A 17259-nucleotide genomic window follows, 5' to 3' on the forward strand; every position below is an offset into this window, starting at 1 on the left:
TCTGGCCCAACATGAACTGAATATGTTGGGATTCGTCTGGGGTGGTTAGTGGAGAATGGAGGCCTCCAGCGACCTTGGACCCTGGAACATCAGGTGCAGCGGTCGGCTGCAGGAGATTCCAGGATGTGGATCTTCGCGCTGCAGGAGCTTCCAGGACATGGGAACGTGATGCTATTGGAGCTTCCAGTGGTGGTGGGGGGGGGGGTTGTTACGCTGCTGGTGGGCAGCTGCAGAAGGTGCTGTTGGGCGGCAGTGGGATGGGGGGATTAGATACGGAGGAAAGGGGTCCCTGGGGGCATATTGAGGGAATTGTTGATTGGAAAGGATGGTGAGGGTTATTGGGGGCAGTGGGAGCCAGCAGGATAGGAGGGTGAGGATCTTGTAATGATGGGGCTGTGGGGACAGTGGAGTAAAATCGGATTCTGGGGTTAGCAGGATAAGTGGGGAATGCCCATTGTCATGACTAGTGGGCTCCTTGGGAAGTGTGGGCTCCTTGGGAAGGTAAGGGATGCAGATATTCACCTGATTGAGTTGAAGGACTGGTGAGGTCAAAGGTCACAATGGAGGGATGGTTATGATGGGGGGTAGGGAGTAGGTTGGAAGGTGTCAGACTCTACTTGAAAAGCCACTTGTAGCATGTCTGCTTGCAGCTGCCTCAAGGTGGAGATCTTGAAGTACTGCATGAGAGTTGGGACAGCAGGGGTGGGCGGCATGGCAGGTCAGCTCAACTGGACAATTGCTGGGGAACCCCAGCGTTTAGTACTGACAATGCGAGGGTGTTTCAACAGATTGGCAGGTGAAGGGCAAAGGTTCAGCTCTTCTAGGTGCTCGTCTGACATCTGCAACAGGGGCGGAGGCAGCCTGCTGACCAGGTCGCCTTGTCTAGGATAACCTTGGAGGCTTTGGTAGCCATCCTCCGGACTGCCGAGCCTACTTGCTGTGGGGTAGCTTCCTCTCGTGGTCACAGAGGATGAAGTTGAAGAGGTCACAGGCAAGGGGGATTCTGAAGGACTCCTCTGCTCATGTGCCTCCTTTTTTTTTTACGGGATCAAACCTGGGACCTTGGCACCATGAGACAGCAGTGCTAACTACTGTGACACCGTGCTGCCTCTGCCTGATGTCTCCCCCGCCTCTCGCAGCATTTCATGCACACTTGATCCCAGAGGCTTGTCATCCAATTCTGGTGTCACAGATCCCTCTTCCCCAACAGTCTTCCGGATCCCGGTGAGCTTGGCTGATTCTGCCTCCTCCGGCTGGAGGCACGTGTCTGTGGTGACCACCAGAATGTCAGACCTTGCTTGGACTAGATGTAGCATGCACTGAGGTGTGTGCCTCTGGACTGCGTGAAGGATGCAGGTGACTGCTGTATAGGTGCACTTTCTTTCTCCTCCCAAATATCATAGCAGAAGAATAGAAATGCTACTGTGCAGAAGGAGGCCATTCGCTCCATCGAATCTTCACTGACCCTCTGAGATAGCACCCTACATGGGCCTACTCTATCCCAGTAGCCCCACCTTAACGCTTTTGGACACTAAGGGGCAATTTGGCGGCACTATTGCTTCACAGCGCCATTTAACCCGGGTCCCTGGTGCTGTGAGGCAGCAGTGCTAACCACTGTGCCATCGTGCCGTGTCCTCGGCTCCTCTGTGGGCTGGAGAACCTGCTGGATGCGGTTTCTTCTTCTGGCCTTTCCCTCTTGCTGCTGGCATCTGCAAGTGAGAGAGGAGAGAGCAAATGACTGCATGGACTGCCTCCACCATGGAGGGATGCATGGCCCATGTGTTTCTGTGTGACTACATTATGCACGGATCCTAATGGAGGCCATCCTGCCAACCGTCTGCATAGGCCCAGCCCAGTTCCTCCCCTGCCAGCTGGGCTGCCCCCCTCCTCGAACTCTTAAGGTTCTCGCTCGCGCGCTCTACAGTTTTTGCCACAACCGCCCCTGTGCAAACAGAAGATGGGGCTTTGAGCGATTGGGTTGCAGGTATCAATCTTGTGCTCCCAGTCTTACAAATAACCCACTGTTGCTATATTTATTTGGTTGTCAATATGGTCGCCTTCTTTAATCCTAATTATGTTTTGCTCTAGAGTCGCCAGGTATCTCTCGATACCGCCACAAGATTCAAACCTGAATACTGATCAAAGAGCCAATGCACCAGTTAGTTAGTTCAAAGTCAATACTATTTATTTACACACGTAGTAAGATCTACTCATGCACAAAGTACTACAAACTAAACTATCTCTAACGCTAACGCCTATACTTAACTTCGGAGGAACAATGGCCATTGTTCGGATCTGAGGTCATTGGGTTCGAAGTGGTACAGGAGAACAGCTAAGGGCGTCTGTCTGGTAGCGAGCGTTGACCGTAGACCTACTTGCTTCTGGTGCAGCTGGTGGACGGGTCTCTCCGCTTCGAGAGCCGAGTCCAAGAGAGCGATTCTCTCGCGGGGGTTTCTTCTTATACCCGAAGGGGCTTCGCACACTTTTGGGCGGGCCTTAAACTTGGCCACATTTAATTGGGCCACATCTTGATCACTGGTATTGATCTAGACCAATAAAGGGGTGGGTGCCCTGATGGCTGGATGTGTCCTAGGTGGCCGTTGGCCTTGTTTTGTTTATGCTTTCGGTTTGGGGAACTGCCGCCGGGGTGTCTGGAGCTAGATTGGTTGCTTGAGTGTCTTTCCTTTGTTCCCTGTGATGGGCCATCAATATGTTAATCGCCCTACAGTTTCATTCCCGTCTGGGAGCTGTTTCTTCAATATGCATACAGGCTCTGTGCCTGCTTGCTTTCTTAACATTGTCCATAGTTCCCTACAGTCATTGCGATCATCCATTTTGTATTCTGGAAGTGGCCATCCCAGATGGCTACGCCACTGGATTGTGAGCCATGTGATTAGTGCACTGCAGGTTGTCCGCAAGGGTTTTGGCACATCGCCCTCCAGAGGCAAATAGAAGGATCAGGCTCATGGAGGATAGGCTTGCTGGTGCTCTCTACGCCGAGCCAACCCCCCCGCAACCCAGACGGCGCCTGAACTCTGTGTGGAAGGGACAGGGAGCCGTAGTGGCCTCTCCACCTGCAGACTAGATGGACTGAGTGGGGCTATGAAACATCATCTTGCCACATTGAGCAGCTATTTTATACATGGGCCACGCAGCTGCCTTTCCACTGAGGCCCATGTCTACTTTACCATTCGGTGAGTGTGATCAGATGAGCGTTCTCTTACCCTGGTGACATGGGTGAGGTCATTCATCAGTTTCTAGCACTGCAGCCCTCGAGTGGAGGCTGTGGACGCTGGCCACCCCGGCTACTTCCTCCAATGCAGCATTGGTAACATGACTCTGCCTCCTTGTTTCATTCCATGGCCCCTCGAGGTATCCACTGCATTGCGCAGCACATCGAGAGATGTGTTGCTGAATCTGGGGGTTGGAGCTCCCTGGGATCGCTGGACCATTTCCTCTTTACATGGTGGCTTTGTGACAAAGCAGTTGATGTTTGGATGGTTTTTAAATGTTGCGCCCAGATATGACAGCAGGTTATGCGTATTGTTAATGCTGGAATCCTGTTGTAAAGCTAAGCTCTGTTATTTTACTGTTCTCTGATTATACGTGGCATTTGCAAGTACATGATCTGGGCCAGCAGCCTCAATCACATGAGATCTAGGGTGGCTTCAATGATTGGAATTTAGTGTTGTTGTCTCGTAAAATGCATAGGAGCAGCTTGGCATCTGTGGCGAAGTAGGTCAATGCACCTGTCTTGTAAACAGGAACTGCTGATTTTGAATCTCCATGGTGCATTCTTATTTCTTCAGAAGTGTTGAATGTTGCTGTACTAGTAATCCAGAGGCCCAGGCTAAAAGTCTGGGGACATGGGTTCAAATCTCATTGCAGGAGCTGGTGAAACTTGGATTCAGTCAATAAATTTGGGAGATTAAGCTAAAATGTAGGGGACCAAACTGAACCTTACAGAGGGCTCCTGCAATGTGATGTACTCCTGTTTCTGCTGAATTCTGAAAGATGTTTTTCTTTCTGTTCTGACAATGAGCATTTGTTGTGATCCCTGAACTTTGTATTAAACCAGTCAAGTGACATGATTGGTACAAATGGAATGAGAGAACGTGCATTTAAATAGCGCCGCTCACAACTGCAGGATGTCTGAAAGTGCTTTGCAGTCAATTAAATGTAGTCGCTGTTCTTTTTTTTTAATACCCAATTCTTTTTTCCAATTAGGGGGCAATTTTAATGTGGTCAATCCACCTTCCCTACCCTGCACATCTTTTGGGTTGTGGACGTGAGATCCATGCAGACATGGGAAGAATGTGTGTAGTCACTGTTCTAATGTAGGCAAAGATTTTGTGCACAGCAAGCTCTCTCGCAGTAAATGTGACAGCAGATATTCTGTTTTTGGTGATGTTGGTTGACGGATAAATGTTGGCCAGGACTCATTTTGAATAGTGACTTTGAACCTTTTACATCCACTGTGAGGGCAGATGGGGCCTCTGTTTACTGTCCCATCTGAAATACAGCTCATTTAACAGCGTCGCGCTCCCTCAGACCATAAGAAATAGGAACAGTAGGCAATTCAGCCCTTAGTGCTTGCTCTGCATGGCAGCATGGTAGCATGGTGGTTAGCATAAATGCTTCACAGCTCCAGGGTCCCAGGTTCGATTCCCGGCTGGGTCACTGTCTGTGCGGAGTCTGCACGTCCTCCCCATGTGTGCGTGGATTTCCTCCGGGTGCTCCGGTTTCCTCCCACAGTCCAAAGATGTGCGGGTTAGGTGGATTGGCCATGCTAAATTGCCCGTAGTGTCCTAAAAAGTAAGGTTAAGGGTTGTTGGGTTACGGGTATAGGGTGGATACGTGGGTTTGAGTAGGGTGATCATTGCTCGGCACAACATTGAGGGCTGAAGGGCCTGTTCTGTGCTGTACTGTTCTAAGTTCTGCCGTTAATAAGATCATGGCTGATCTAAACTCACTACCGTCTCTGTAACATTTAATTCCCCTGCAGATTTAAAAGCTATCGATCTCAGCCTTGAAAATGTTCAAGGTCTCAGCCTCCACAAACTGCCTGGGGTAACAGGTCCGTCCTTCCTGGGTACTTAAGTTTTATGCTCAAGTCCTGGAGTGGACTCGACCTCCCGATTCAGAGACCAGAGCGTTACCCACTGAGCTAGGCCAACATTAAATCTAATCTTTAGATTGCTGTGCCCTTATTTTATTTCTGTCATCTTTAAATTATCTCTAGTCTCAATAATTAAGCAAACCTTCTTGGCTGGCTTTTGTTTTTGATTCTGGATCATGCAATCTCTGCCCCTCCTATTCCTTGTTTTTTTTTGTTGTAAAAATAGGACTCAATTATAGCAATTCGACTCTACCCTGAATGCACTCACCAACTCCTCAGGGTTTCTGAATGTTTCACAGCTCATTGGAATCTAACAGATACACGCTTGATTTCTCTCACACCTAACCATGTGTCCAGGAGTCAGTGTTTTGTGTGTGTTTAGCATCGCTGACTGAACAGGAGGCACATACACATACTCTGATAGAGATGCTTTTGTTAGAGGTAAAAATATTCACACGAAGGCCTGAGTATAAGTTTAAAGAAAGCAGTTTATTATGTCAGAATTCTGGGAGAGAAGGCCTGAGACTCCGCAGCCATGGATAGCACCTTTTCCCACTTGAGCTAAGGCTCGCAGGGGTTAATATACAGATTCAAAGCGAAAATCAGTTTGTAATCTCATTTACATACATACCTTTATTCGCGTCACACGTTATTACATGCAGTCAATCAATTTTCCTAGCATCCCAGTTATCACATATATGGTTAAAGTGGGTGTTGTCTTACCCGCCCCTAACTTCATACAGAAGTCATTCAAAACTAACATAATGATGTCCTGTCTGCAACTGGAGCCCTTGAGCTTTATCAAGGATACATTGCATGTCTTGTTCTGTGAAGCTGTAATCAGCGGCTGTTGGGACACCCTATACATACCCACGCTTGGGTCTCATGAGACAATTTACAGGGAATGTGGCTTGTTCAGCCAATTTGTGTCTTTTCTGATATTAACAAGCATTGTGTATACACTATCTATTTCTACAAATTGACTCTTCTAAACAGGCATCTAAGCCAATGGGTACCTTCATCAGCATTATTCAAAAGTAATATAGGAGCACAAATGTAGTTACAGGGCCACCTATAATTTATATCATAGTCCAGTATCACAAAATGCCCTCCAACACTTTAATCATTTGATTCTTTATTAATAAACTGCTCCCCTGATACTGTGTGGGGGTCAAATGACAGCGGTTTGGTTCACTCCTGTGCTGGGTGTGTCCTTTTGGACCGTCTGCGGATTTCTGGCTAAATGTAAAACTTGCCCGTGTTTAGCTCCGTATTGTAAGACTGTGAGCATGGAGTTGGTTAGGAGTTTACAATCGCCACCGGATGCAGTGAAAGTTACTGTTTGGGTTTAAATCGGATGCTACAATGTGCCCAATGCCTGAAACCAAATCCCACAATTTGCAGAATTTTTTTTAAAGCTCTGAATTCATGCAACATGTTTGAACTGGTTAGTTCATGTTTACTCCGCCTGGCAATGGGCAAAGATAGGGCAGTGGGGGTGCAAATGTCTAGTGATGAGAATGAGTTACATGTGGGATGACACAATCATTTTGTTGGGCAGAGCTGATGGTTAAATGTTTCCACGTTGCACTAAGTCCACTTGCTACAAGGTTTTGGTTGCAATCTGGTCGAAGGCTGAAATGAAATAGACTTGTCTTTTCAGGGTTTGTTTATTTTGGAGATTTCAAAGCTCTGTCCAGCCAAAGCAGCAGTTCTTATTTTAAAGTGTCATAGAAGATACAGCAGCTGATTTGTGCACAGCAAGATCCTACAAACAGACATGATACAAACACCCTGATCATATTTTTAAATCATTCTTGAGATATGAACATCACTGGTAAGGGTGGCATTTATTGCCCATACCTAACTGCCCTCTAGTCGGTGCTGATGTATGCCACCTTGAACCACTGCAGTGGTTCACTCACGGTTCTTGTTTTTCTGATGCAGTGTGATCCAGCGCAGTGCCTTGCTGCACCATTTCAGAGGGCAGTTGAGAGTAAACCACATTATGGGCAGCATGGTGGCGCAGTGGTTTGCACTGCTGCCTCACGGCACCGAGGTCCCTGGTTTGATCCTGGCCCTGGGTCACAGACCGTGTGGAGTTCTCCCTCTGTTTGTGTGGGTTTCACCCCCACTACCCAAAGATATACAGGGTAGGTGGACTGGCCACGCTAAACTGCCGCTTAATTGGAAAAAATAAATGTATTCATTTACTTTAAAAAGAAGAGTAAACGACATTATTGTGGTTCTGGAGTGACATGTCAGTCAGACCAGGTTAGATTACCTGAATTCCTCCTCGGGTGGGTTTTTGGGACCATCACGGTCAGAATAAAATGCTGATCTCATCAATAAATTTAAATTCCCCACCTGCTGTTATAGGATTTGAACTCCTGTCCCTGTAATTCCACACCCCCGGATTGCTACTCCAGAAACATTGCCACGGTTACCATTCCTGCTTTGGTTTTATGGATGTTTCCTGGGGGGGGGGGGGGGGGGGGGGGGAGAGGAGAGAAGGTGACCTGGCTTGGGAGGGGGGGGGGGGGGGGGGGAGACCAGGCTGTGGGTGGGGTGGGGAGGGAGGTGGCATGGCTGTAGGGGGGGGGGGGGGGGGGGGGAGGTGACCTGGCTGGGGGGGGGGTTGAAGATGGTGACTTTGGGGGGGGGGGGGTTGAAGATGGTGACCTGGCTGTAAGGGGGGGGGGTTGGAGAAGGTGACCTGGCTGTATTGGGGGGGGGGGAAGAAGAGAGGAGGTGACCTGGCTGGGGGGGGGGGGGGGGGTTTACCTGGCTGTAAGGGGGGGGAGGTGACCTGGCTGTATTTGGGGGGGGGGGTGTGGAGTTGGGGAGAGAAGGTGACCTGGCTGTATTGGGGGGGGGGGGGGGGGGGGGGGAAAGGAGAGAAGGAAGGTGACCTGGCTGTAAGGGGGGGGGGGGGGGGAGAAGAGAAGGAAGGTGACCTGGCTGTAGGGGGGGGGGGGGGGGAGGAGAGAAGGAAGGTGACCTGGCTGTAAGGGGGGGGGGGGGGGGGAGAAGAGAGAGAGAGAGAGAAGGTGACCTAGCTGTGGGGGTGGGGGGGGGGAGAAGGTGACCTGGCTGTAGGGGGCAGAGAGAAGTAGAAATGTTCAGTTGTTGATGATCCACCCTCTGAACATGATGCAATAACCCAGTACTGCATTAGGATGGTGTGTAGGATTGGAATGTGTTCACACAGTGTGTAGTGTAGTGAGGAATGTCAAAAACAATCCCAACCACTGCTTCCTGTTTGGAATTGGATACATCTTGGATTGTTGTGTCTCGATTCCATATGTTGACGTAATGTGCAGCTGTTCCACTCCAGGAGGAAGCTGGACAATTCTACAATATCAACATCAAAACTGACAGCTCCCAAAATACAACGTTCTCTTCCGTTAGTGAAAAGGTTCTGGTTGAATCAGTTGGGTGATTAGTAACTATGTGGGGATGAGGGGGGCAGACTTTAAAATATTTTGATCAGTGGAATGTTATCTTGGATGCCTTCATCCACTGCTTCCAAAATTTTAAATCCTCGACCTTGTTTTCAATCCATCCGCAGTCTGGTCACTCCCTATCCTTGTGATCTCCTTCAGCTCTGCCACCCACTGAGGTCTCTGCTCATCTAATTCTGCCCTCGTGTTCATTTGTTTCTCTTCTCGCACCTAGTGGTGCACAAGGCAGACTAGCTAATACTGTTCCCATAGTGAGGTTTTCCTATAGTCTGTCGCCATTCTGCATCAACATTTCTATCTTGATTATCTCCCGCTCTTTCCACTTGCAATGGAAGGATCTGGCAGGTTGATACTCAACCTGTTGACCGCGTTGCAAACACATTTTCCTTGGTCCTGGGGTGGGTCTAATACCTGGAGTTTTTTGGCTTGGGGGTAGTGATGCACCACAAGACCCCCGACTGGCCTCTTGTGTATCCCTGGTTTTAATCATTCTGCTGTTGATAACTGCCTGAGTCCTAAGCTTTCGACTCTCTATATTTTTAAAACATCTCTTCAACCAAGCGTTGGTCACCTGTCCCTATCTCTCTGGCTCCGTGTCTTTTTTTTGATAACTCTGTCTGCACCATAAAGTATCTTGAGGCTATTTTGTTAACGTTAAAACATTTTATAAAGAAGTTGGATGTTGAGTAACCCTTTCTGGGGTTTTGTGGTTCAGTACAGGTTACAATTTGGACCAGGGACCTTTCCTGAGCTCTGTCTTGGCCAACACAGGAGTTTGTATCTGGGTATCTGGGAGGGTGCAGTCTGTCCGTTCAGATCCTGCTGTGACAAGTTGTAACATGTGCATCCAGCTCCAGTTAAATTGCCCAGGAATGCTGAGCTTTTAAGTGAAACCCCGGATATGGTGGAGTTGCGCAGCAGGTCAGGAGGTGTCAATCAATCACGAAGAAGGCATCTGAAATTCTGGGTGGGAATACTTCAGACTTCTGTCATTTTCAACTTTACCTTTTTATTTGCCTGTAATTAGACCAGTATTATAGGAGTTGAGGAGATTTGCATCTATAATATATTATTGCACAGAGTGCAGGGTGGCTGCACGTTTGTCTTTTGGCAGAAAATAGTAAATAGAAAAATTTGAGCAAATCTCTCTTGAAAGAAAAGGCTTTACAGCATAATTGTCAGAACTCCTCACTATCGCAGCTTTTCATTATGATACCATTCACTTACCCTGAGGATTGGGTTCAGGGACTTGATAGTTATCCTTGAAAACTTTGGTATGATTCCCCCGTTTTCCTCTCTTCCTTTGTACTCATTTGATCTGATAAATTTGTTAGGTGAATCTACCCAACAATCGGAAGAGAACGATTCTTCACCAGGTTAAATCGGGTCATTCAGACCATCGAGCCTGCTCCGCTGTTCTTACGGTTTATCTCAGTGTCACTCTCTCCCACTATATCTCCAGATCCATTGACATCATTAGTCTGCAGAAATCTAGCGATTCCGTCTTGAACATGCTCAATGATCTGAGCATCCGCAGCCCTCTGGGTTAGAGAATTTCAAAGATTCACCACCTTCCCAGTGAAAACATTCCTCCCCACCACGGTCCTAAATTACCTACCCCTTATTCTGAGACTGTGACCCCTAGTTCTAGGCTCACCAGCCAGGGACCCTGTAATAATTTTGTAAATTTTAATGAAATTGCATTATTTGAAACTCTATAGAGAATGCAGACCCATCTTTCTCATAAATATTCCTGACATCCCAGGGATACTGTGCTGCCGTCCCTCTATGGAAGTATATCCTTCCTTAGATAAGGAGACACAGCTGTCCTTAACACTCCTGGTGCAGACTCACCAAGGCTATGTATAATTCAGCAAGACACCTGCACTCCAATCCCTTTGCGATGAAGGCCAACAAACCATAGAACATAGAACAGTACAGCACAGAACAGGCCCTTCGGCCCTCTATGTTGTGCCGAGCAATGATCACCCTACTCAAACCCACGTATCCACCCTATACCCGTAACCCAACAACCCCCCCCTTAACCTTACTTTTAAGGACACTACGGGCAATTTAGCATGGCCAATCAACCTAACCCGCACATCTTTGGACTGTGGGAGGAAACTGAGCACCCGGAGGAAACCCACGCACACACGGGGAGGACGTGCAGACTCCACACAGACAGTGACCCAGCCGGGAATCGAACCTGGGACCCTGGAGCTGTGAAGCATTTATGCTAACCACCATGCTACCGTGCTGCAACCATTTGCTTTCTTAAGTGGTTGTTCGATCTGCATGCTGCCTTTCGTGACTGGTGAACAAAGACATCCAGGCCCCTTTGGACCTACACTTCCCAACCTCTTGCCAATTAAGAACGACTCTGGCTTTCTGATTTTCTTTCTACTGAAGTGGCCACATCACACTTATTCGCATTATCACAGCATTTTGGCAGTCCAGAAGTCTGCACTTGCCCCCTGAAAAAACATTTATCTAGTTCCACCTTATCGCTGTATCCTTGAACATTCTTTCTTTTCAGATAGCAACCCTTTGATTATCTTGATTAAATCTGCATCCGTCACCCTCTGAGTAAGACTCCAACCACCCTCTGGATGCAAACATTTCCTTGCTTCACTTTTACTTCTTTTTACCAATTATTTTGAATCTGTTCCCTCTATTTCTTGATATATTTCTCACCATTTACCATCCATACACCTCAGGATCCTGAATGTCTCCATCAAGTCTCCTCTCAGCCTTCTTTTCTCAAAAGAAAATAGTCCTAACTTCGCCAATCTATCCTCATAAATACAGATCTTTAAATATAATAATCTTTATTGTCACAAGTAGGCTTACATTAACACTGCAATGAAGTTACTGTGAAAATCCCCTAGTCACCACACTCTGGTGCCTGTTTGGTACACAGAGGGACAATTCAGAATGTCCAAATTACTTAACAGCATGTCTTTCGGAACTTGTGGGAAGAAACCGGAGCACCCGGAGGAAACCCACGTAGACTGGAGGAACGTGCAGACTCCGCACAAACAGCGGCCCAAGCCAGGAATCCAACCTGGGACCCTGGTGCTGTGAAGCAACAGTGCTAACGACTGTGCTACCGTGCAACTCAGTGGAATCATTCTTATGAATCTCCATTGTGCCCTCTCCAATGCAGTCACATCCTTCCTCAAGTATGGTGCCTATAATTTGACTCAGGACTCCAGATCAGGCCTGGTGTCTTACACAAGTTCAACATGACCTCTTTACTCTTGTACTCAGTGCCCCTATTAATAAAGCCTTCAAATCCATTTGCTTTATTAAACTGCTCTTTCAACATGCCCTGCCAATTCCACTGACTTGTGCACATGTACACCAAGGTTCTTTTGTTCCAGCACTCCTTTAGAGTTTCTCCCTTTATTTTATATTGTCTCCACAATCCAAAATGAATCACCTCACACTTCTCTGCATTGAACTTCTGTTCTTGCCCATTTCCTTAGCCTGCCCAAGTCTGCTTGACGCCTCTTTCATTTTCCTCACGCCGTACATTCCCACCTGGTTTTGTGTCATGAGCAAATTTGGAAATATTACATCAAAATGTCAAGGAATCCATGTGGAGGGAATTGAAGAGAAAGAGGGGGAAAGATGATGAGTCTTGCGTGTGACACAGTTGCTTTCTCCTGTAACTTTACTGTTACAGGAGAGCATTACTGCCTTGTGCCCTGCTGACTAAATGCAGCTTCTTGTAATGAGTGGAGTAACTGGATGTGCAGAGTGTGAATCTTGGTGCGACACTTCACTGCTGTCTGACTGACTTCTGTTTGTCTTCCAGTATCTCACAAAACAGATAGAGCTCCTCCGCCAAATGAATGAACAACATGCCAAGGTTTATGAGCAGCTCGATGTGACCGCTCGAGAGTTGGAGGTGACTAATCAGAAACTTGTTATGGAAAGCAAGGCGTCACAGAATAAGATAATAAGGTAGTAAAATATTTGGTAGCTAGAATATCTTGACCATTAAAAATCATGTGCAGGACGCTTTTACTGGTCAGACATTTTGTCGTAACATTTGTTTATTGTAAAATATTTTTATTCTCCATTTTCACATTTTCTCCAGAATTTACAAACCACCCACAAGCAGTAAATGGTAACAAGTACAAAGTCAATTTCCTTATCAACCACAACGGTCCCATCCTCCCACCACCCCAAGCAATGACCCACCTGACAAGATAAACATTAAATAGACAAACCCTCCCACGGTGGGACAAACAAAGGAGAAATAAAAGAGAAAGGAATTAGGAATCGCCTATAGTCACCATTAACCTATAGAGTCCCTCCCACCCCCACCCCCCCACTAACATTCAATGCCATCCAATCCCCAAAAGAGTACTGTAGATCAGTGCTTCTCAAAGTGTGGTACGCGTACCGGTGCCGGTACGCGAGCCATCGTCTGCCGGTACTTGGAGTGTTTCCAGAAAAGAAAGAGACAGTAATCCTGGATTGGCTTGTTTCGCTCACCGGTCCCTGGCACATTGAAAAAAAAACTGCCGGTCCGCCACATCAGATAGTTTGAGATGCACTGCTGTAAATGACACCTATGCATTGCAAGCCCCCACCCCCTCCCCGGCTTCCTCCCCTCCACTTCCTCTTACAAAAATCCTCCCCCCAACCTCCGTTCCTCCCCCCCCCCCCCCCCCCCCCATCTTTCCACCCCGGCTAGACTCATTGGACCCTGTTCTGCCAGGCTCCAATGGTCGCAGCTCCTCCCCCCACCTCACTCCCGTTCACTGGCCGGCTTAAACCGGCCAGCGTGGAGGCCCCCATCCAGGTCTCCTTCCCCCTTGCCCGGCCCCAGGAAAACCAAGAAATCCCCATTAGCACACAAACCCCACATACACACCCAAGCTCCAAAGAACCCTCATTGCAAGTGAAAGTCCCCTCTCTTCCCTTGTCCAAGTATATACAACGTCGGCTCATTTAGCACATACACCCGCACGCAGTGAAAAAATATAGTGACATGAGGCTACATCAGTACATGACCCCTTCTCAATTCAGCCAGACTTTCTGCCTTTGCAAACTCCTCCGCTGCTTCTACCGTCTGAAATAAAAGTCCTTGGATTTGTAGGTCACCCTCAACTTAGCTGGGTAGGGGGGCAGCACGGTGGCCTAGTGGTTAGCACAACCGCCTCACGGCGCTGAGGTCCCAGGTTCGATCCCGGCTCTGGGTCACTGTCCGTGTGGAGTTTGCACATTCTCCCCGTGTCTGCGTGGGATTTGCCCCCACAAACCAAAAATGTGCAGAGTAGGTGGATTGGCCACGCTAAATTGCCCCTTAATTGGAAAAAATAATTGGGTAATCTAAATTAAAAAAAAAACTTAGCTGGGTATACTATGCCGCACTGCACCGTACTGATGTACAGCGCCTTCTTCACCCGGCTGAAGGCAGCCCGCCTCCTCGCCAGCTCCACCGAAAAGTCCTGTTTATGCGTATACCAGCTCCAGCCCACTGCACCACCCGCTTCTGCTTGGCCAAGCACAGGACCTTCTCCTTCACACTACCTACGAAAACACAGTCACTACTCTTGGTGGCTCACTCTCCTTTGGTACAGGCCTCCACGACCGATGAGCCCGATCCAGTTCCTATCGGGAGGGATTATCACTGACCCCAATAGCTTCGCCAACATCGTAGCAAAATACTCAGTCAGCCTCGGGCCTTCCACTCCTTCGGGAAGACCCACAATCCTCAGATTCTGTCGCCTGGATCTGTTTTCCAAGTAGTCCATTTTGCCTCGCAGACCCTCGTTGGTCTCTATCACCTTCCACGTCTCCTTCCCCATTGAGGTAAGTCGAATGCTGTGCTGTAACAATGTCTCTTCCACTTCCCTCAGCGCCTCGCCTTGCTCCCGTACCTCTGCCACTGCGCTCAATACCGCCGTCCTCACCGGGGCAATCGCCTCCTCCACCAGCACTTTCAAAACCGCCCCCATGTCCTTCCTCATTGCCTCCATATGTTTTGTAAACTGCCTTTCGAATTCCACGGCCATCACCTCAGTTATTTCTTCAGCCGTAAGCAAAGCGGCCTCCCCTGGTGCCCCAGCCTCCAATTTCCTTGCCGACCCTGCGGTGACCTTTCCACTCCCGGACGGACTTTCAACTGCTTTTTTCACGGCCTTTTGTTTTTTTTACTGATCCTCGACATTTCCCTTTACTGTGCTTTCTCCCGACTTTTACTGCCTGCGCTGCCCCTAGGACCGGGCGTTAAACCCTGACAATGCCGTTTCCGAACAGGAGCCCTCCAACGTGCGGCTGCCTCCTGCCCACCGTCACCGGAAGCTTGTCTTAACATTTGTGATTGAAAATTGCCCAACAACATTTCCTATTCAATTTTGATATGTCAACAGTCACAAATAGAATTGCATGCTCTGGCCACAAGGTGGCTTTGCGGAGAATATTTCCGAAGCAACACCATTCAGTATAGCAGGTGTTCCCAAACTGGGTTCTGTGGAACCCTGGACAACTTTAGGAAGGGGGGGGGGGGTGTTGTCAACTGATGTATTGACCCGGAGCCTATGCCTATCCCCTATGCAAACTAGTAGACTACTTACAATCATAGGATTGATGAATATTTGAATTTGGGTCAGACAGTGTGAGGGTCCCTTGAGGGACTTGTCACAAATAACAACGTGGGCTGGTGTGTGTGTCAGGTGGCCGTAATGTGTGTTTTTAAAAATATATTTAGAATACCCAATTATTTTTTCCCCCCCCAATTATGAGACAATTTAACATGGCTAATCCACCTAACCTACACATCTTTGGGTTCATAGATCATAGAATTTACAGTGCAGAAGGAGGCCACTCGGCCCATCGAGTCTGCACCGGCTCTTGGAAAGAGCACCCTACCCAAGGTCAACACCTCCACCCTATCCCCATAACCCAGTAACCCCACCCAACACTAAGGGCAATTTTTGGACACTAAGGGCAATTTATCATGGCCAATCCACCTAACCTGCACATCTTTGCACTGTGGGAGGAAACCGGAGCACCCGGAGGAAACCCACGCACACACGGGGAGGATGTGCAGACTCCGCACAGACAGTGGCCCAAGCCGGAATCGAACCTGGGACCCTGGAGCTGTTAAGCAATTGTGCTATCCACAATGCTACCGTGGGGGTGAAGCCCACGCAGACACGGGAAGAATGTGCAAACTCCACACAGACAGTGACCCAGGGCAGGGATTCAAACCCGGGTCCTCAGCGCCATAGTCCCAGTGCTATCCACTGCGCCACCATGCTGCCCTGCCATAATGTTGTGTTAACTCTGGTGCATGACTTTAATAAGAATTTTTTTAAATTAGAAATTTAGAGTTTGCATTTAGTGTGCAAACCAGGGACCTTGGTGCCGTGAGGCTGCAGGGCTCACCCACTGCGCCACCGTGCTTCCGCTTTAATAATAATGACCAGTGTTGGGAATATTGTTTACTTTCTAATTCTCTCCCCTGCCCGCACTGAGGCCAATTGTAGTCACTACTGGTCTTACTGTGCTCCAGCATGGTTTAACTATCAGCATTGGCTTCCCTTCCAACGGTTACTCCATGGTCCAACCCATTAACTTATTGCCTCACTAGCTTTAAGCTAGTTCAATGATTTACGCAATATGTACCTTTATCTTTCTCTTTATTCAAAGTTTAATCCTTCAAATGTTGTTCTTGGTAATAAATGTGTTGCTCAATTCTAAATTAAAGATGTTATTACAGTCAGTAAATATGATTTAAACTAAGATCAGGCATTCCAGGACTATTTAGTACGCATTGTGGTGGAGTGAGGTCTACACTGTTTTTCTGATTTGCTTGAATAGATCTGTGCATGTCTCTCTAAACATACGGCTTAACTTGCATCAACTTTGATTTCAAATGCCATTAATTTCCAAGCATCATGTGAAACACTGCAACAGCCAACCAATGTTTAATAGCTAGGAGTAGCATAGAGGAACCATCAGCAATTGTGAGAAGATGAAGTGGTTGGCATAATGGATGACTTGAGCTCTATAAGGGAAGGAATTCCAAAACCGGAGTGCCAATGTTGGGATGAGTGTTATGCGAGCCCAGATAGGACACACTTCACAACTTTGGTCACCTACCATAAACTCTCCAATTTGACAATCACATTCTCTAAATCTCTGGAACACCTTGGGATTTTTGCTAAATAATTAGACATAAGTATTTTTCTCACAAAATCATCATTTAAATCCGATTAATAATGCTGCTCCATTCACAATCCTCTAAACTAAAGACTCCTACAAGCTGCCTGTATGTTCTGACCATTGGCATGATTAAACTGAAGGGCCTTTATTTGGATATGTCTTGTCTTGCTAGCTTGGCAGAGACAATCGATGGTCTACAATCTCACGTAGATGAGCTCCAGAGGCAATTGGAGGAGCTGAAGGATGGCTCACGAAAGGAGGGAACTGAGCAAAGGAGGGCAATGCATAGCCTTCCATGCCTAAAAGAGTTGTATGATCTTCGGAAGTAAGTCCCACTCTTTATTTTGTTTAAACTAAAAACTATTTTGGTGTCTGCATTTTTGGGGGGGGGGGGAGGGGAATCACTGTTTGCTTGTGCTTCTCAAGCTGAAGTTTATAATGTACTTGATTAATTGTATCTCCGTGGGTAGCGTCAGCTCTGAGTCAGAA

General features: G+C 47.7%; 1 protein-coding gene across 1 annotated transcript in view; it reads left to right on the forward strand.

The window, feature by feature from the left end:
- Nucleotides 1-17259, forward strand: part of cdr2a (cerebellar degeneration-related protein 2a) — a 31057-nt gene that overhangs the window by 9312 nt on the left and 4486 nt on the right. The window contains exons 3-4 of the mRNA XM_038820009.1: nt 12404-12552; nt 16943-17095. Coding sequence (XP_038675937.1) covers nt 12404-12552; nt 16943-17095 — 302 coding nt within the window. The remainder of the gene's footprint in view (nt 1-12403; nt 12553-16942; nt 17096-17259) is intronic.

Source organism: Scyliorhinus canicula, chromosome 15, assembly GCF_902713615.1.
Source record: "Scyliorhinus canicula chromosome 15, sScyCan1.1, whole genome shotgun sequence".
Taxonomy (NCBI): Eukaryota; Metazoa; Chordata; class Chondrichthyes; order Carcharhiniformes; family Scyliorhinidae; genus Scyliorhinus; species Scyliorhinus canicula.